The sequence below is a fragment of the Pipra filicauda genome, unplaced genomic scaffold, assembly GCF_003945595.2.
Source record: "Pipra filicauda isolate LSUMZ 115617 unplaced genomic scaffold, ASM394559v2 scaffold71_size5581439_pilon, whole genome shotgun sequence".
Taxonomy (NCBI): Eukaryota; Metazoa; Chordata; class Aves; order Passeriformes; family Pipridae; genus Pipra; species Pipra filicauda.
In genome coordinates this window covers 4,860,650-4,878,950 of record NW_024104887.1, presented here as the reverse complement: position 1 = coordinate 4,878,950, position 18,301 = coordinate 4,860,650, and the positions used below count along the sequence as shown (strand labels likewise).

General features: G+C 47.4%; 2 protein-coding genes across 3 annotated transcripts; one reads left to right on the top strand and one right to left on the bottom strand.

Moving 5' to 3' along the window:
- Positions 1–16: 16 nt before the first annotated feature.
- Positions 17–7,568, top strand: SMYD4 (SET and MYND domain containing 4). Of its 2 annotated transcripts, XM_027725975.2 has the most exons (10): positions 17–147; positions 979–1,126; positions 1,499–1,588; positions 2,506–3,655; positions 4,449–4,631; positions 4,920–5,086; positions 5,403–5,538; positions 5,971–6,087; positions 6,423–6,546; positions 7,251–7,568. In XM_027725975.2, the coding sequence occupies exons 1-10, from the start codon at positions 17–19 to the stop codon at positions 7,399–7,401; spliced, it is 2,397 nt and encodes a 798-aa protein (XP_027581776.2). In that variant the 3' UTR covers positions 7,402–7,568. The 2 variants fall into 2 exon arrangements, with proteins under 2 accessions (XP_027581776.2, XP_039245220.1); XM_039389286.1 differs by lacking the exon at positions 7,251–7,568 and having other exon boundaries at positions 5,971–6,071; positions 6,423–6,540.
- A 489-nt stretch (positions 7,569–8,057) lies between these two features.
- SERPINF1 (serpin family F member 1) lies at positions 8,058–15,311 on the bottom strand. Its single transcript, XM_027725977.2, has 8 exons — positions 14,983–15,311; positions 12,441–12,526; positions 11,840–12,038; positions 11,604–11,759; positions 10,573–10,776; positions 9,675–9,817; positions 8,841–9,051; positions 8,058–8,466 (listed from the first exon to the last, which is right to left on the bottom strand). Exons 2-8 carry the CDS (start codon positions 12,516–12,518, stop codon positions 8,207–8,209), a joined length of 1,251 nt encoding a protein of 416 aa, XP_027581778.1. The 5' UTR covers positions 12,519–12,526; positions 14,983–15,311; the 3' UTR covers positions 8,058–8,206.
- Positions 15,312–18,301: the final 2,990 nt, after the last annotated feature.

Genomic DNA, 18,301 nt, shown 5'->3' with positions numbered 1-18,301 from the left:
AGCGGCGGGGCCGGAGATGGCGCTGCCGGGGCCGGAGTGGCGGGGATTGCTCGCCCGGCGCTGGGCCGAGCTGGACCCGCCGCTGCGGGAGCGGCTGGCGGCGGCTTCGCTTCACGACGCGGTGCGCCTGGGCTGCGACCTGCTCCGGTGAGCCGCGGGCTGGGCGGGACGCGGTGCGAGAGGGACATGGAGCTCCTGGAGCGGGAACAGCGCAGGGCAACGAGGGTGACTGCGGGGCTGCAGCATCTCTGGTGTGAGGAAAGGCTGAGGGAGCTGGGGCTGTCTAGCCTCGAGAAGAGACGGCTGAGAGAGGACCTCATTAATGTGTATATATATCTAGAGGGGGGTGTCAGAGGATGGACCGGGCTCTGCTCGGGGATGCTGGGCAATAGGACAGAGGACAACGGGCAGAAACTGATGTCCAGGACGTTCTAACTAGGGAAAATTCCACGTTTCTACCTGAAAGGAGGGATCAGTCTCTTCTCTCAGGCAACTAGAGGTAGGACAAGCAGGCATAGTCTTAAGCTGTGCCAGGGGAAGTTTAGGTTGGACATTAGGAAGAATTTCTTCTGATGAAGGGTGATTAGACACTGGAATGAGCTGCCCTGGAGGTGGTGGAATCATCCCTGGAGGTGCTTAAGGAACGACTGGACGTGGCACTTGGTGCCGTGGTCTGGTTGACAAGGTGGTTGTAGGTTGGACACGATCTCGGAGGTCTTTCCCAACCTAATTGATTCTGTGATTCTGTGAATATGAGGAAGAACTTCTTTACTGTGCAGTGACCATGCACTGGAACAGGTTACCCACAGAGGGTGTTGAGTCCTCCTCACTGGAGATACTCCAAAACTGCCTGGCTGCAATCCTGTGCCAGGTGCTCTGGGATGACCCTGGTTGGACCAGATGAGCCACTGTGGTCCCTCCCAGTGTGGTCCCTGACCCATCCTGTGATTCTGTGGCGCTGACCCCTGTGTCCTGCAGGACTGAGGAAGAAGAGGTGGCCCTGGTGCGGTTGTGCCAGAGAGTGCGCACGGGCAAGGAGCCAGAGGCTGCAAGCTTCTACAGGGAGCAGGGAAACCGGGAATTCGGCCACCGGCGGTACCAGATGGCCCTGAGGCTCTATTCAAAGGTGGGTGTGGTGGGGCAGCCCCCGGAGCAGCTCCTCCCTCATGGCTGAAGGGCTCCCGTGAGGGGATCCTTGGGGAGGGGGTCCCACAGCCCCTCATGGCCGAAGGGCTTCCATGAGGAGATCCCCGGGGAGGGGCTCCTGCAGCCCCTCATGGTTGAAGGGGTCCTGTGAGGGGATCCCCAGGGAAGGGGTCCCGCAGCCCCTCGCAGACAAAAGCGTCCCATGAGGGGATCCTTCGTGAGGGAGTCCTACACCCCCATCATGGTCAAAGGGGTCCCATGAGGGGATCCCCAGGAAGGGGGTCCCACAACCCCTGCTGAGAGGGTCCTGTGAGGGATCCCTGAGGCAGCAGCAGTTCTCTGGTCCCCACAGGCAGCATCCCACGAGCTCCCCAGCAGCCCTGAGGTGTCCGTCTGCTTCGCCAACCGCTCCGCCGCCCTCTTCCACCTGGAGCACTTTGAGGTAAGCGGTAGGAAGCACCCATCACCCATGCTCCTGGGTGCCCCCAAGCAAGGCCAAACTCCCACAGGGTGGGCTGAGCCCTCCTGTGTAGCAAGAGGTGTGTAGAAATGTGTCCAGAGAAGGGCAGCGGAGCTGGGGAAGGGTCTGGAGCACAAGTCTGATGAGGAGCACCTGGAGGGGGCTCTGGCTGGAGAAAAAGAGGCCCAGGGGGGACCTTCTTGCTTTCTACAACTCCCTGAAAGGAAGTTGTAACCAGGTGGGGGTCAATCTCTTTTTCCAAGTAGCAAGTGACAGGACAAGAGGAAATGGCCTCAAGTTGCTCCAGGAGAGGTTTAGGTTAGATATTTGGAACGATTTGCTCCCAAAAAGGGTTGTCAAACCCTGGAATAGGCTGCCAAGGGCAGTGGTGGTGTCACCATCCCTGGAAGTGTTAAAAAACTGTGTAGATGTTGCTCCTGGGGACATGGGTTAGTGGTGGGCTTGGCAGTGCTGGGTTAACGGTTGGATTCAATGATCTTAGAGGTTTTTTCCAACCTTAATGATTCTGTGATTCTGTAAGAGAGGGGATTGGGACAAGGAAGAGCCCACAGACCCTCTGAGGTGTTATAGCACAGTGTTTGCACACAGGGTTCAGGTGGGTGCTCTGCAAACCTCCCAAGAACAGGTATTTTGTTGTTAGAACTAGAGTCTGTAGATCAGATGTGTTTCCCAAGCTGTGCTTGAAACATCCATTATTTCAACTTTCTGAAGGGTTCCTCCCGTCCTTCTTCTTATGTCGGGAGCCCTTATTTGGGCCACAGATTGGCTATGCACATGGAATTTGCTGATTAACATACAGAATATTTTAATGAGAATATAAGAGCACGAGTCTCAGCTGGTTTTCAAGTACACTTAGAAGGTCTTCTCTTTGTTCCTAGGTTTGTTTGGAAGACATTGCCAGAGCTGAAAGCCATGGCTATCCAGACAGGCTGCTGCCCAAGGTCTTGCTACGGAAAGCTGAGTGTCTGCTGTGCCTGGGGAGGTTACAGGATGCAGCAGACGCCCTCAGTGTGGTGGAGAGTAAAATCCATATGGATGGGCTCATGACTAGTCCTACACACCAGACACTGTTAAAAAAATTAAGTCAGCTGAAGGTTAAATTACATGAGAAAGAGAGGTGTCCAGAGCCTGCACAAGAAGCACGTGGTGACATGCAAGGGAAGTCAGAGATCTGGGAAGAGAATGACGGTATTTCAGGCGCATCTTCATCTTTGAGCTTGAATTTTGATACAGAGAGAGGACGACACTTGGTGGCCTCCCAGGACATCATGCCAGGACAGAGCCTGTTGAAAGAGGAGGCCTTTGTAAGTGTGCTCTGCCCTGGGGAGAGCCTTCCTCTGCAGGACAGTGAAACAGCGTGGGACACTCGGGTCACTAATGCAGATCTTTATTGCCACCGTTGTCTGAGGCAGCTCTTGGCCTCAGTGCCTTGTCGGGGGTGCAGTTATGCAAAGTACTGCAGCCAGGACTGTGCAGACATGGCATGGGAGCAGTACCACAGGACAGAGTGTTCCCTGGGAGCGCTGCTTCTCACGTTGGGCGTCTTCTGCCACGTGGCCTTGAGGACTGTTCTACTGGCAGGATTTGCAGAGGTTAACAGGCTGGTGGAATGGTCCCACAGCGGGGACAAGGACCCTCATAACTCCAAAGCAGGGTGCAAATGTCTCAGTGAGACACCAGAGCCAGGAGCTGGTACCAGAGGTATCCCTGGTTGTGACGACAGTGGTCAGTATCACAGTTCTTACCAAGCTGTGTTCCACCTTTTGCCCCACACTGAGCAGCACAGCCCTGAACACAAGTTCCTCTGCATGCTGAGTGTAGTAGCCATATGCAAACAGCTGCAAGAGGCTGGCCTACATGCTGCTGTTTTGAATCAGGAATCATCTGAGCAGTGGCCCAAAACAAAGACATCTGAACAAACCTCGGATGAATTGTCTCCAGAGCTGAAGACTGTGGCAGAAGCGATGCTGAGACACATGTTGCAGCTGCAGTGTAATGCACAAGCCATCACTGTAATGCAGGAGTTGGGTAAGATAAAAGCTTTTAAGTCCTTCTCTCTTGTCACAGAATCTCAGAATTGTTAAGGTTGGAAGGCACCTCTGGAGATCACTCAGTCCAACCCCCCCTGCCAAAGCAGGGTCACCTGGAGCAGGTGACACAGGAACATGTCCAGGTGGGTTTGGAATGTCTCCAGACAGGGAGACTGCACACCTTCCCTGGGCAGTTCCAGTGCTCTGCCACCCTCAGTGGAAGGAAGGTCTTCCTCATATGGAACTTCTTGTGTTTTATTTCATGGCCGTTGCTCCTTGTCCTGGCACTGGGCACCACTGAAAAGAGTCTGGCACCATCCTCCTGTCACCCACCTTTGAGATATTTATATTTATTGTCCCCTCTCAGTCTTCTCTGGACTAACCAGGCCCACCTCCCTCAGTCTCTCCTCATAAGAGAGATGCTCCAGACCCCTCTGCATCTTTATGGCTTCTGCTGGACCCTCTCCGGTAGCTTCTTGTCTTTCTCATACTGAGGAGCCCAGAACCGTCCTGTCCTTGCTCATCTAGCTTGTGTGATGTGAAGAGATTGAATTATCAGCTGTAAAAAGCTCCCACTGCAGATGAAAATGACTTGCTTAAAATTTAATGGCCTGTCCCACGCTGGCCTGTTCTTTGGTGCACATGCAGAGCGTGTTTCACTATTATTTATTGCAGCAATATACCGGGAACCTTCCTGCTGCTGTCTGCGATCGGTCACGGCGCTCATTGCAGAAGTTGCGTGGGTTTGTGAGCATCCATTCCCAACCTGCCTGTTCTTCCTCTGTCTCCAGGGCCCGGAGATGGTGCTGTTGTAAATAAGAAGCCCGTGCGCCTGGCGACAGCCTTCTTTCCTGTCCTCAGCCTCCTGAACCACTCGTGCTGTCCCAACACCAGCGTGTCATTCAGTGGGACAGCTGCCACTGTCAGGGCATCGCAGCCAATCCCAAGGGGCCAAGAGATCTTCCATTGCTATGGTAAGCATTAACTCTGGGTTTGTCTCAAGGCACAGACATCATTCCTTGGCATTCTGGTGGATATTAATACCATAATACCATAATGTTGCTGGAGCCTTTTTTTGTGTATCAGCCTTGACCAAAGATATCAACACGAAATTTTATCACTTGAGCCCACTGTTGGATTTTCAGTCTCCAGCTATGTCCTCTCCAAAACATATGTGGTCTCAATTATAACCAAGATCCATTTACTCTGATATTAAGAACTGTACCTGTTTAGAGATTTCTACCCTTGCCATTCCTTTTCAGGGCCTCACCAATGTAGGATGGGAGCTGCTGAGAGACAACAGCTTCTCAGACAGTATTTCTTTGAGTGTCACTGTCGGGCATGCCTTGATGAGTTAGAGTCTGATGTCAAGAGCGTGGTGTCCATGAGAAACTCATTCTGCTGTCCCAGCTGCCAGGCTCCAATGCAGGTAGTTCTCCCATAGTTATAACTGTGGAACTTAACTGGAGTGTGTAAGGTTTGGGTCTCTGGGAAAGCCAAGAGTTAAAGGCCTCAGTTCAATCCCTGCTCAGCAGGCAAAAGCTACTGTAGAGTCATGCCAGTATCTCACTGTTTCTTATAAAATCAAATAAGCTAATAGCACTTTACGAAAAAGTCACTTTGTTTAATGAATACAACTGAAAAACAATTTAGCATCTCTATAAAACAATACAGAGCTAATGGAGATGGAAAGTAAGTGCTGAGTTGAACGTGAGCAGGAATGATCACAGGGATGATTTCCATAGGGGGAAGAAGACCTGCTTTGTTGTTCAAATGAAGCTTGTGCAACCTCAGTCAGCAGAGAGAACCTGTCACGCCGTTTACAGGACCTTCAGCAACAGATCAAGAAAGCTTTAGACCTACTGAGGGACAGGAAGGCTGGTAAGGCTCAGCTTTCTGCTCTAAGGTCAGGAGCTGAGGAGTACAGGTTGGGACACAAAGCTGTAGCCATGAGATGGCACTGTTGCTCATGCCTTTGGGGTCTTATGGCATGTGGCCTGGTGTCCCTGGGGACTTCACCTTTAGGTTTTTTATACCCCTGATCCGGGTATTAATCTAAGTCACACATTGTCCCATAATAAAGTAATTAAATAAAAAAGAAGTCAGGGTAACATTGGAGTTAGGCATTCCCGGGCCTTGCTTTCCTGGGGTGAGTTGGGCCTACACTGGGGTAGAATAAGCAGAGTTGAATCCCAACCAAATCCCAATTACCTGTGTAAGATGCAAAGATGAGATCAGATTGATTTTACTTCATGGATCATGGACAGCTGGAGACTGGCCATAGGATGAATTTTGTAACCTGTTTCATTATAGATCAGGCTATCAAAATGCTCCTGAAGTGTCAAATGGATGCTGGAAACTTCTTATCTCCAGAGCATTTGCTGATGGGAGAAATGGAGGATCATCTGGCACAGGTCTATGCTACTCTTGGTATGGTGTTGTCTTCCCATTATCCCATGTTTTCTGAACTTTGAATTTAACATGACTAGCCTTTTCTCAGACTGGCCCTTGCATTTTTTTCCCTAGTTTTGACAGCAGGGCTCTCAGAAAGACCAAGACTATGTTCCTAGGAGCCAGTGAACAATAATGTCATCTCATGTTCTTCTAGATTGCCTGCCCTGGTTCTGAGTTCAGCAGCCTCCCAAGAATGCTGTGGACATAGTTCATCACATTGTGCATAATGCTGTCAGATTCTTTGGGTGGTGATAGCTCTAGAAAATATTTATTCATTTCTCATTTTTTGTTTTGGTTTGGTTTTCCATCAGGGAAGTGGCAGGAAGCAGCCAGACACCTGAAGAAGAGTATTGGGATTGTGGAAATGCATCATGGGCCATCAAGTGTAGAAACAGGTCATGAACTCTTCAAGCTGGCACAAATTCTCTTCAATGGGTAAGTTTGGTTTCATCCTCTGTCCCTTCCCTGCACCACTCCTGTGTGTCTGACACAGTATCATGGCAGGTGGTCCTCGACACCCTGAGGGTGTCTCACAGGACACTGGGCAATCTGGCACAGGTAACAAAGTGGGCCATTACACAAGTGCAAGTTCCTTAACCCCACTGGGGTTCCCTTATTCCTCGCAGCTCTCTTTGGACCTGTTTTCTCTGCTTTTGCCTGTCTATTTTTCGCTTCTCCTTGGCTCAGTTTATTCCCTGTCCAATCATTTTATTCTGACAACTCATCACCCTTGGTGTTTATACCTCAGTTGTGTAATGTTGCTGACATCTTCTCAAAGGAGAGAATGAAATCCTCTTGCTTTACTGTCAAGGAAATCCCTGGACTGCTTCTGAAAAGCTTCTCACAACACCTCCCTTTAACTGAATTAATTTTGGTGGGAGCCACAGTGAGGAAATAGGGGGTACTATACTCAGAGATAATGTTTTCAGTTTTTGTCCATCTCCTTACCTTTTCCTCCCCCTCATCCTCCCTTTGCAGCTGAAGTTGCACATGATTTGCCTGGTGCTGAAAGGCAGGGGAGGGTGGGATCTGTACCCATGAACAGGTTTAGGTTTTTGTTAGAAAGAGCTTAAAGGTTGTGGAAGTCAAGAAGCTGAATTAAGTATTTTGCATACTCTGCTATTATCTTCCTATTTCAGATTTGCAGTTTCTGAAGCTCTGAGCACAATTCAAAGAGCAGAGGAGATTTTGTCAGTGCACTGTGGTCCTCAGAGTGCTCAGATCCAGGAACTACAAGAGATGAAGACCTGTCTGTCAGAGCTTCCCAGAAGCATCCTTCAGAGGACTTAATTTCCCTGTCAAAGGAAGCTGCAATGTGATCTTTCATCAAAGCTAAGTGTCATGTGGTAAGGTAGTCATGTAGTACAAGCTAGAAAATCGTGTAACAGCAACTTGAATGAAATCAGAAATGCTCTTTAGTGAGGCTGTTGTAAATAAAATGACCAATTCTAACGTGAGAGGTCTGTGTGTGGTACGGTGGGAATAGAGGCTGTTGTATAATTTCTGTGTGTGGGTTGGAAGCAAATGTTTGAGTTGCTTGTGTATGAAGTGTGACTCTCCCCTGTGTGGTACCCTGAGCATTATGAACGTACAGTCATCCAGAGCACACTGCCTTCTATTTTTAATACTGTGAAGCACTTTTCTTGCCAGTGTCAAATGTAAATAGTTGTGAGGGGTGAGGCAGCAGGCTGGGAAGTGCAAACTTACAGCCTATAAGAGGGGGCACTGCAGAACCTGGAGGGCTCCAGCACAGGTCTGTCAGTAATGAGGGATTCGGTATCAACAACTGGTGTGAGGTTGGAAAGCGGGATAGGGAAGAATGCAGTATACACCAGGTATTTCTTGCTTTTGGGACACAGAACTGCATTGTGGCTCACTGGGGAAATTGGGAGTGAAGGCACAGGATGTAGGCAGACAATCTTTCAAGGGAGAATACTGGGCCTTGCTGAGATTAATAGCAAAAGCTCTTTTATTGCAGCATGAAGGCATAAGATTTGCAAGTTGTGTCTTTGTGCAGCAGAGCAGGGAGTCAGTATCCCTCCCAATACCACCCTTTCCATTTGGGCCCTACCATTGCAGATTATTGTGATGGGATCTAAACACCCCTGGGATCCAGGATCTTGCCAATAAAGAGGAGGGTTCCAGTGGTGTCATCTCGCAGCACAAGGAGGAAAGGTCTGTCCACGTGATATTCTATGGGGAAGGTCAGACGAGCAGCGTTCGCCACAGGATTTGGTGTGGATCTTTCCCCATCTTCACTAAGCTCCAGCATTGCCTTGTGTTGCACATGAGATAACTTAAGAGGCTTGGCAGAAATCTTGGTGAAGTCAGGTGAGGTGAAAAGAGATTGGAGCCCTGGAGGAAAGAAAGAGAATTCCATTAGCTGAAAGAAAGCATGGATTGCGGGTGGGGGAGCAGTACAGCTAATGCTGTGATCCAGGAGGGCACGGAGCTGCTCTGGCAGAGTTTACTGGGGATACAGAGAGGAGCAGCTTACACCTGTTTGTACTGAGCTTCACCCCCTCAATCTCAGAAGCATTGTATGAGCATGATGGAGAGATGCGATAAAAAGCTGAGGAGTCCTGGGCAAGATGATTTAGTTGCTGGTGAAATCTCTACACACTGACCTAACTAATAACCCACCAGCTTCATATTCTTCTGAGAGCAGGAAGCAACTTGCCCACTGCTTCAAGCCCTGGCAGTCTGTAAAGGGGGTGTGATGTACATACTTGTCTCCTTTAATGTGCTGCCAAGTGCCTCTTCATAGTTCAGCTTCAGTTTGGGCAAGCTTAGCACAGCATGGACTGTCTTCAGCTCCTTGTCTACATCGTGGACAAACTCTGAAGTGAGGCTTTCCTCAATCAGAGTCATATTTTGGGTCACCCTGGTAGGCAGGAAGAACATGGCACTGATTCCCTCTGTCAGTGGCAGCTGGGCAATCTGCAAAGCCAGAGATAAGAGAGAAAGAAGAAAGGGTCACATCAACTGTAAACAGTTTTACCCATTCTGTACCAGGCACAGTCCTGAATCTTGAGTGCCTGGTCAGCCTTTCCAGTTAACATTTGTTCTTCCTTCCTGTTTGTTTTTATCCAACATGATGCTTCCTGACCCCTCTGGCTTTTCCCCAGGCTTTCCATCCACCCATGCTGCACTTTTCCTGCTGTTATATGGCAAGTGCTCTCTCACCTGTTGAATCCTGCAGCATTGCTCTGGGGGATTCTCAGCTAGAACATCTTTGAGCTCATGCTACAGTGAAAGATTAGTTGAAAGAGGTAGAGATGGAAAAATTTTAAGGAGTCTGCCCTGCCCTTCTTGCCCAACTTTAAGTCAAGCAATACAGGCTGGTAGGACCTGGGCATTATTTAAATTATGCACTGCTTGTCACATAGCTGATGTAGAAGCAGGATATCCTAAGAATCAACATACTGCCTTTCAAAATAGGGATTGCAAAACTAGCTGATGGGAAGAGCAAGGCTATCTTCTGGAATGGGTTAACAGGTAGGTGTAGCTGAACCTGCTCCTCAGTAGGTTTAGGAGATCTTATGTAATATTTGCTCTCTGACCTTGCAGTTGAGTTCTGAGTCAAAGCCATATCGCAGTATGGCTTTGGGGTCTGACATCATGGACACCTTCACAGTTCTGTCCTCATCCAGATGGAAGTCCTTCAGGGCAGTCTTCTTGGTGTCAAACTTGGTTTTCCATGTCCCTGTTTTTTAAAATATAAAAGGGAGGATTTTCTGGAATAATAGTATATGAAACCAGGCTTATGTCTGTGGCTGAATAATCTTGTGCTTTAATATACAGTATTTGAGCTTTAAGAGTTGAGGCATAACAGGGATAGAAATAGACTGATTGGAGCTACTGATTTACTGCCATCTTTGGCCCCTCCTTTTCATCTGAGAATTGGCTAAATGGCAAATAAATAATCAAGACAGTGTATGTATGGGTGGAGTAGCTATTGGGAAGTTGATGTCTACTTATGTAATTACAAAACTATTTTAAAGGGTAACAGTTGTGTCAATGCATATAAAGTGCTTCTCTCCCCACCCTTTATTTTGCTCCTTGTCTCTAAGCAATAATTCTCCAGGACACTGGCTTACAGCATGTTTTAGAACAGCTCTCTAGTATCTCCTTCCATTCCCTCTACAGTGGTAAAAAGGCTCAGAGCACTCTGAGCTGTGCCTTCCCTGAGTGGTGATATTCTGGAGTTTTGTGAGCTTAAACTTTCTTCTCTGGTCTCTTACTGCAAACAGATCAAGACTCAGCTTCCTAAGAGTAATAATTCTTCCCTCAGGACTATTTCTGTTCAGGTAGTGTGTGTTTTTTCTTCTTTACTAAACGTTCTCAAACACTTTCTTCTCACACTCTGGCAGTCTGTTTGCTTTATTGGAACTGAGAGCATTCCTCTTCTCACACGTGCTTAGTGGACTCTCTCTGTATCCAAGTACACAACATTCTTACCCTTGAAGTGAGCAGCCCCAGCAAGGAGAATGCTGACATCTGAGGGCATGTCCTTCATGAACCTCATAATCCTTCCCTTTGTCTGCTGCCGGACCCAGTTGTTGATTTCTTGCAGGTCTAACTGGGTATTGCCACTTAGTGCCCTCAGACGCATCTTGTAGGACTTCTCTAGTTGGCTGTAAAATCCAGGCTTTGCCCTGAGTCCTGGGGAACAAAAACATGGATATTGCGGCAAGCTCCCTTACCAAAACAATCTCAAGGCAGCACATTGCAATCCAAAACCCAGCAGCAGGCCTCTCAAAAAATATCTGTGGCTGTGTATATACAGAAACCTGCTTTGAAGAAGAATAACTGCAGGCCCATCGAGGAAACTGATCCAAATCCTACAGCCACCCGTGCTGGAGTGTGGGATAACTCTCTTCTGAAAAGTGAAAAAAGGAGATAAGAACCGAAGGCTTGGACACAGCTATTCCAACATCAGCCTTTCTTCTTTCTCCAGCCTGCTTTATGGGTACAGCTTACTCAACCTATTGGATTCTTGGAACCAGCAGGTTCCAAAAGATAGCTCTTAGCTTTCTCAGCAGATGTTTATTGCATGCCAAGAGCAGACATTTAAAATAGCTCTGCAAGGAATTAAACAAAGGAATATGGCTGAATGTTATCACAAATAGAAAATGTGATCTGTGGTTCCTGGAAGCCAGCAACACCTGCCAGACAGCCTGGAGTGAAGGCAAAATTCTCAGCAAGTTTCTTTTTAGGACTTTTTGCACGTTAACTGCTCCATCCCCGTTGTCTTTGTGTGCATGTCTGGTGTTTTATTTAAGTGCACACAAACTCTCCAGGCTCTCTGAAGCAGCAAGAGCATTCCATGCACTGTCTGCATCCTGGCTCAGGAGGATGTCAGAGCCACAGTTGTTAGTGCTGTGTTATTCAGTGTGCGTGTGTGTGTGTGTGTGTATACACACACCTAAATAACTACCTGCTGCTAGTTATTTAGGTAAAATGTAAGAGAGGGGAAGAAGGACTTTTACTTTTCTCCAAGATGATCCGGGAGGCACTTTTCATGCTCTTCTCTGGTCCAGTCACGCTGCTCAGGAGGTCCTTGTAAGTGTCATGGACCTCAGCTTTGTTGAGCAGATCGTAGAAGAGAGCACGAGAAATCACATTTTCGGTTCGTTCTCCAGCACCTGCCAAGAGCAACAACAACAACAGTGAGGGACAGCCTGTCAAACCAAATGGTATGTGAGGAAACTGGGCAAGAACTCACCAAGTGAGAGACCAGAAAGTGCAGTAGCCAGGCTGAAGGGAGACAGCAGCACGTTGGCGGTGGCTGTGCGGCTGGACTGCTGGCGGTACAGGTCGTAGCCAAAGTTGGAGACTGCAGCTGCCAGCTTGTTTACAGGGGTCTTGTAGAATGGATCTTCCTCTTCCTCGCCAGCATTGGCTCCATCAGCGGTGGCAGAGTTCTGGCAGGTACAGGGAGCACTTTGGTTAGACTTGCAGTTTGCAAGGGCGGGCGCAGTTGTGATAAACGTGTCAAAGGCAAACAATGTACAGGTACTCTCCTGTGATGTACAGAAATACTGGCTTAATCTTGGAGGTGAGTGAGGGAACAGTTACTTTAAGTGTCCCAGGAAAGCCAAAGGCACCACTGAATTTGAAATCCACTATTTCTGCCTCGTGGTCATCCCCTGATGTAACTACTGTGGTTTTATCTAGGTAAAGCAGGAGTTAGTCTCATTATGCTGCTAAATAAAATCCTAGTAACTTAGGAGGGTAGTGCTTAATCCTTGCATAAGATTCTCTAAAATTAAATTACCTGCTCCAAGTATCTCTCCCTCACTCTTTGCCTGTTGTCTCCTACTCACCTGCTCAGTAGCTGAGTTCTGGGTTCTGCTTGGGACAGTTAAGAGACCCAGGAAAAGGAGAACCACTGGAATCTGCATGCCTGAACCTACAGAGTAAGAACATGGCAGAGAGAGTTTGAGCAACCAAGCAAATACACCTCTACCACTAGTATTCACTGTACCTGATTGTGACAGGAACTGCAGTGACACATGCTGCTGCTTGTCCTTCCAATTGTGAAACACACACCTGATCTTAGCCAAGTTTTGTTCTCTAGTTGGAAGTACCCAGCCAGCCTGGCCCCAGTGACTTTAAAATTGGGCAAGCACACACTGTGGGTGTGCCTGAGCACAAAAGCAGATGTGTGTGGCCCAAACCACACTGATGTTGGCAGTTTCTGAGTGCCAAGGTCCAGAAAAGCACCAAATCATTTCTTCTGAGTTTGAGACTTAAAAGAATTCAAGTCTTCATTTATAAAAGGTACCAAATCCATATTGTTTAACAGGGCAGAAGACAGCATTGACTGGTTACTGTTCTGCTACACAAGTTACCTGCCTCAGTCAGTAGTTTGCCATGTTTCTTGTGTCTGCACGTACCTGAAAGGCTGCACAGCCTGTGTGCATCCTTTGCTTCTTATTTGCAATTTGATCAAGTAAAATAGAAGAGTTTTCTTAAAGACAATAAGGAGAGGAGGAGTAAATACCTAATGCTGGGCCAGATCTAGAGAAAAAGTGAAAGACAGACCTTGACTTATTCAATCTTTTTAACAGAGGTGGGAGAAAAGTACCAAACTCCCCAGAGCAGTTCCTTCTGTGGAATCCACTTTTCATCATTCCAGTACTGGTATATGTGGCCCTTCCAGACAGATCTGTCTGGTCCAAAGGGCAGTGAGTAACCAGGGTTTTGCTGTGGGTAAACCAGAGCTGCTGCAGTGTCATGCCCCCGAGAATAGACGCCACCGAGGCTGGTCTGAAGCAATGTTTAGATAGATTCCCAGAAATTAAAGGAAGAGGGTTGTATTTAACTAACCCTTGTCATCCAGGCATCTAGAGAAATCAGAGAAAGAACATGTGTTTCAGATTAACTTCAGCTGTAAAGAAAACATGCCTGCTGCTAGAAATACACGTGGCTACAACAGCCCCAGTTCAGGACTCAGTTCAGGCAGAGTGAAAGGCAGTTCGCTGTTTCCCTTTCCTGTCTTTTCTTCTGGAGGCAGCTCTCCCATGGAGAAAAAGGCACCACAGTGAAGGTTTTAAGTTTTCATCTGCGTTCAGTCAGTGCAACACAGAAGTGGTACCCTCTTTTCCCTGTGCACTTGCATCCTGCGACCTGCTGCTATCCCAGCTGCTGAGTAGATGAGGTTTCTGGTGCAGAAGATGTGGATCAAGAGGAATTTAATATCTGGAACAAACCAGTGCGTTTGGTGGTATGACAGTGGATATAATGTTGGGATTGCTCCTATCACTGCAGAGTTTTACAGTGAACAGGCACCATGCTGGAAGAGAGATGACAGAAGCCCTGCGTGAGTCTCAGTTAAACAGGCCTTAGCGAGGGCTCTGTGAGGATGCCTGCACCAAGCTGTATTCTTGCATGCTGAGAGGAAGAGATTTGGCCCAGTCTAGAGATGAAGGTTTTCCATGGAGCATAACCTTTTTTCTGAAGAAAAAAAAAATAACCTCAACACAACCCCTGCTTCCAACTACACTGAGCTCCTGGGACCTCGAGAACGGAGATTGGTTTTGCAGATTGTATTGTTTTTGCCAGTACTGTCACCAGCTTCATATTTCTCAAACTTTGCCAAAAAGCAATTTCCATTTTAAAAAGACAAAGCCTTTTGCGTTTGAATTGGCCTGAACATCTGGATTCTATTTGTATTTCTCTTAGCACACAGCCAGCAATGCAGAGAAAAGAATTTGGTTGGAGAGAGGTGGGATGTTTCAGGCATGATATTAAAATCTGTGGCTGTCTTTAAAGAGACGAGAAGGAGCAACAGCGTGTGATGTTACAGTCAGGAAGGTACAGGAAGAAAACTTTGAGAAACGAGCTGAGAAGGTACTTTGTGTCTGGGAGTTGTCGATTTGTGAAGGCCTGCAGGTGCAAAGGAAATACTTTACTTTCCCTCTACAATGGTACAAGTCTCACATCGTTTATAAACGCTTCTGCCTTTAGAGGTGCTGTGAAACATGAGCCATGAGTTCAGACTGCTCACTCTGCTCGTTCCACCCCACAGCACTCCTGAAGCATCCTGCAGCTACCAGCTCTAGAGGATTGGACTGTCACCAAACTTGTTACCATCGCAGAGAAAAAGCTGCAAGGCAGATGCATGGCAGGCAGAAAACCACCCCAGTTCCCAAGTGCAGTTCAGCCCCGGAGGCAAAGCTGGTGCTGGTGGCTCCCAGTCATTGGTGAGGTCTCTTGGTGGGAATCACACCTTTTAGCACCTGCACGAGAACCATTCTTCCCATTTCCCAGGTGCTCTGAGAGCTCCCCAGCCTCAGCCCCTGCCCTGTGCTCCCCTCACCGCTGGCAGTGGGCACAGGTGAGCTGCCCTGAGCTGCCCCTTACCTCGGGCTCCTCTGTGCCGCTGCTGTCAGGGGCTCCCAGCGGGTGCGAGTCGAGGACAGTGTGGGTTTGGTGCAGCCACATCTGCTTTTTGCTGCTTCCCCCAGCCCAGCCTTCGGCAGGCTTCAGGTTACAGCTTCCCAGGGCTCTCTTAAAGTGCTCTGCTCCCATTTTCCGCTGCTGCCACTCTCCCACTGAATTGCACTAATTTTTTAACCCTTTTTTCCAAGACAAATGTGCTCCCTGTGCTCAGGGCAGTGTAGTGGGTAAAGCAAAGGCTGGAGAGGCAAACGCTCCCTGCCCTGTTTGAGCAAGTCGTTTATCCCAGCAGTTTTGCCATATGTCACATCAGGGAATTTCTTTTGTCTCAGAGGTATGGTTAATGCAGCAGTGTTTAATGGATTTATGGATTTATGTCCAAGATCTAATGGAGAGACTTACAAAGTGGAAGCAGGATTCTGTTGTTTAAGGCAGTTAAGGGGAAGATGCTCTGAACTGCTTGTATCCAGTGATAGTTACTAGTTAACAAGAAGTCATTAACATAATTGGCTTAAAGTTTTTGTCGAAAAAGAAAGAAGCTAAAAAGCCAACGACTTGTTAAAAAAAGATTAATTAAGAGAATCTTGTAGGAGCTTACAGAATGACAAATGATCTGGAGAAAGGGAAGGGGCAGAGGGGTTTCATTATTATTTGCAATGGAAGACTCAAGGGGAGCACCCATCAGTGCACATTTAAATCAAGGGAGTGTATTTTTTATAAGTATTAAATTGTAAAACTCATTATTACTAGATTCTGCAGAATATGAAAGATAAACAGATTTGAGGGTAAAAAAAACAACCCAAACCAAATTAGTGGAAGACAGGTCCCCTGAAGGCTGACAGTGGTCAGATGTAACATCAGACTCAGCAGCTGGGCAGTACAACCAGAGAACAGTTGGTTTGCCTTGTCCTTAGTCATTCTTGGCTTTCTTCTCCACAGTCATTTGTTACTGGATACTGGGAGAGTCAGGATACTGGGCTAACTGGACACGTAGCTAACCTGATCCAGCTGTTTGTCTGCTTGGAAATGCTGGAAGTAAATTGTAGGCAGTACTGTCAGTGCCCCCAGTCTTGAACTGGGATAACTCTTTGGGCTGCCAGGCTCGCTGCTGGCAGGTAATGAGGAGTTCCTCAAGTGTGCTGCACTCAGCAAAGGGGAAAGGATGAGTTTAGAGATGCATTAGCTGCTGGTTTTGCAAGCTGGAAAAGCAAACCAGGTCGTCTGCCCTTTGATTAGTCAGTGCTTCAAAGGTGACCCTTTCTAGCAAGAAGGCTAATAGCTCTGCTTTCAGCTGCTTCTCAGCTTGCTCTGTGAGAAATCATCTGCAGAGAGATGTTTGTGCTTGTTAATGTACCATCCTCGGCCCAGGAGTGGGGGTGTTGGCTGTGGAGATATTTTCTGGTGGTTTTCATCTCTTTTTGAAACCTTATTTGTGGTATTAAAATGCCCTTTATGGAAGGACCACTACAGAAGTTTTTATGTCTCGTCTCTATCTTCAAATGAACTCCCATCTGTTTAAATATAGGTTTCATTTTAAACTGTTTAAATCAGAGTGGTAGTTGCATAGAATGTTATGAAAGACCAGTTTTATTCCTGTAGGTGAAGGGTATCCCTGAAATGGTGCATTAAACTCATCTAACAAAATCAGTTTTGTTAAATCAATACAAACATTTTACTGTTGTTCTGGTTTGGGTTCAATATGCTGTCTGAACATTGCTCACTTCAGCTGTGGAAGTACTGATGATATGAATTTGCTCTGGTAAGGAAAAAATACATCTAATATTAAAGATATTGAGACTTATTTGATATTCTGAGCCAGTGGTGCAGATGGATAGAGCAGACGCCCTGTGCTAGTCATGTCTTTTCAGAGTACAGCTCAGTCAAAATGAAAGCTTTAGCAATGCAAAGTGGAAATTCCTGAGCAGAGACATTAATATTACTTTGCATTTTACAAACTGCCTCTTCTGGAAAGCCGGTGGAGTGAAAAAGAGTCTTATGGTTGGTGTAACTGATAATTTGTTGAGCGAAGCACAGTCATGGAGGGCTGCTGTACTGTCAAATAAGATGAAATTAATAGTTTGACAAGAATAGCTTGGAGGAGGAGTGATGGCAACAGGAGAGAAAATAGGAAATAAGAACCAAGCTGTTCAGGAAACTGAGAACAAGGGAAAAAACTTTGTAGAAGGGGGAGCTGGAAGGCAGAGGCGTCAAAAGACTTGAGTTCCAAATTATGCAGAGGTTGCAGTGCAAGAGGGTGGCATTCGGGGAGGTTACAGTAGCCAAGGCAAGACTTACCTAAGGCATGGAATGGTATTTCTGAATGTTAGGAATGAATCTGTATAAATAAATAAGCTAAAATGTTCCCTGTGGGCTAGAGCTGTGCCCTCATAGTAGGGCTGAATTCTTGTGGGTTTACTTGTTAAAATTGCCTGGCCCTGTAATTACAGCCTCTTTTTGAAGGGTCTGTGTCATTACACTGGTTAGAGGGGTAGGCATTATCTTCAGCCATTCTTCCCCTTTTAGACTGGGAGAAATGCATAATTGCAGGTTGGAGCCAGGACTTTTTATTCCCCAAAGTCGCCTGCGTCCCCAGAATTCATGGTTAGTGAGTCAGTCCTTCTCTTATGCCAGCAGATGGTGCAGACTATTCAGGGACGGAGGCTCCCAGAAGCATTCTGCTCCTTCCTTTGAGGGAAGGCAGACTTCCCCAGTGAGGAAAACGCTGCCAGAAGGGTGGCCCCTGGGCTCTGTAACTGCTGTTTCGCAAAAACAAAGCACCATCCTTTTTACTCAGAATCTGGGGGGTTTGGAACCAGAATCTACTATGGACAGGAGTTGTTTTATACAGAAAGAGCTGCAGCATGGCAGGGGTGTGGTGAGCTAGGCCAATATTTTTAAGTGGTAGGATGGCTTGGTTGGGTGGAGGGTTCGCAAGATTCTTTCATAGAATCACAGAATGGTTTGGGTTGGAAGGGACCTTAAAAATCATCTTGCTCCAACCCTCCTGCCATGGACAGGGACATCTACCACTAGACCAGATTGCTCTAAGCCTCGTCCAAGCTGTCCTTGGACACTTCCAGGGATGGGGCAGCCACAGCTTTTCTGGGCAACCTGTGCCAGGGCCTCATGAGCTTTCATGATAGTGCACCACTGCCTTGGAACAAAGACTCATTTCAGGGTTTGTGATGGGCTGTTCCCATCTCAGACAAAAGTGAAGCTGTAACAGGATGTTGTCTTTTGCCAAAATAGGGCAAAAGCAGTGACATTCAGCTACAGGTGTCAA

What these genes read in the sequence shown, in the direction of transcription:
- SMYD4 (XM_027725975.2), top strand. Translation starts at nt 17, where the DNA reads ATGGCGCTGCCGGGGCCGGAGTGGCGGGGATTGCTCGCCCGGCGCTGG. An exon ending in CACTGTAATGCAGGAGTTGG is followed by an intron (nt 3,656 to 4,448) that starts GTAAGATAAAAG and finishes CTCTGTCTCCAG; the next exon opens with GGCCCGGAGATGGTGCTGTT. An exon ending in AGAGATCTTCCATTGCTATG is followed by an intron (nt 4,632 to 4,919) that starts GTAAGCATTAAC and finishes ATTCCTTTTCAG; the next exon opens with GGCCTCACCAATGTAGGATG.
- SERPINF1 (XM_027725977.2), bottom strand. Translation starts at nt 12,518, where the DNA reads ATGCAGATTCCAGTGGTTCTCCTTTTCCTGGGTCTCTTAACTGTCCCA. An exon ending in ACTTTCTGGTCTCTCACTTG is followed by an intron (nt 11,760 to 11,839) that starts GTGAGTTCTTGC and finishes TGCTCTTGGCAG; the next exon opens with GTGCTGGAGAACGAACCGAA. An exon ending in TGGGGCTGCTCACTTCAAGG is followed by an intron (nt 9,818 to 10,572) that starts GTAAGAATGTTG and finishes TTTAAAAAACAG; the next exon opens with GGACATGGAAAACCAAGTTT.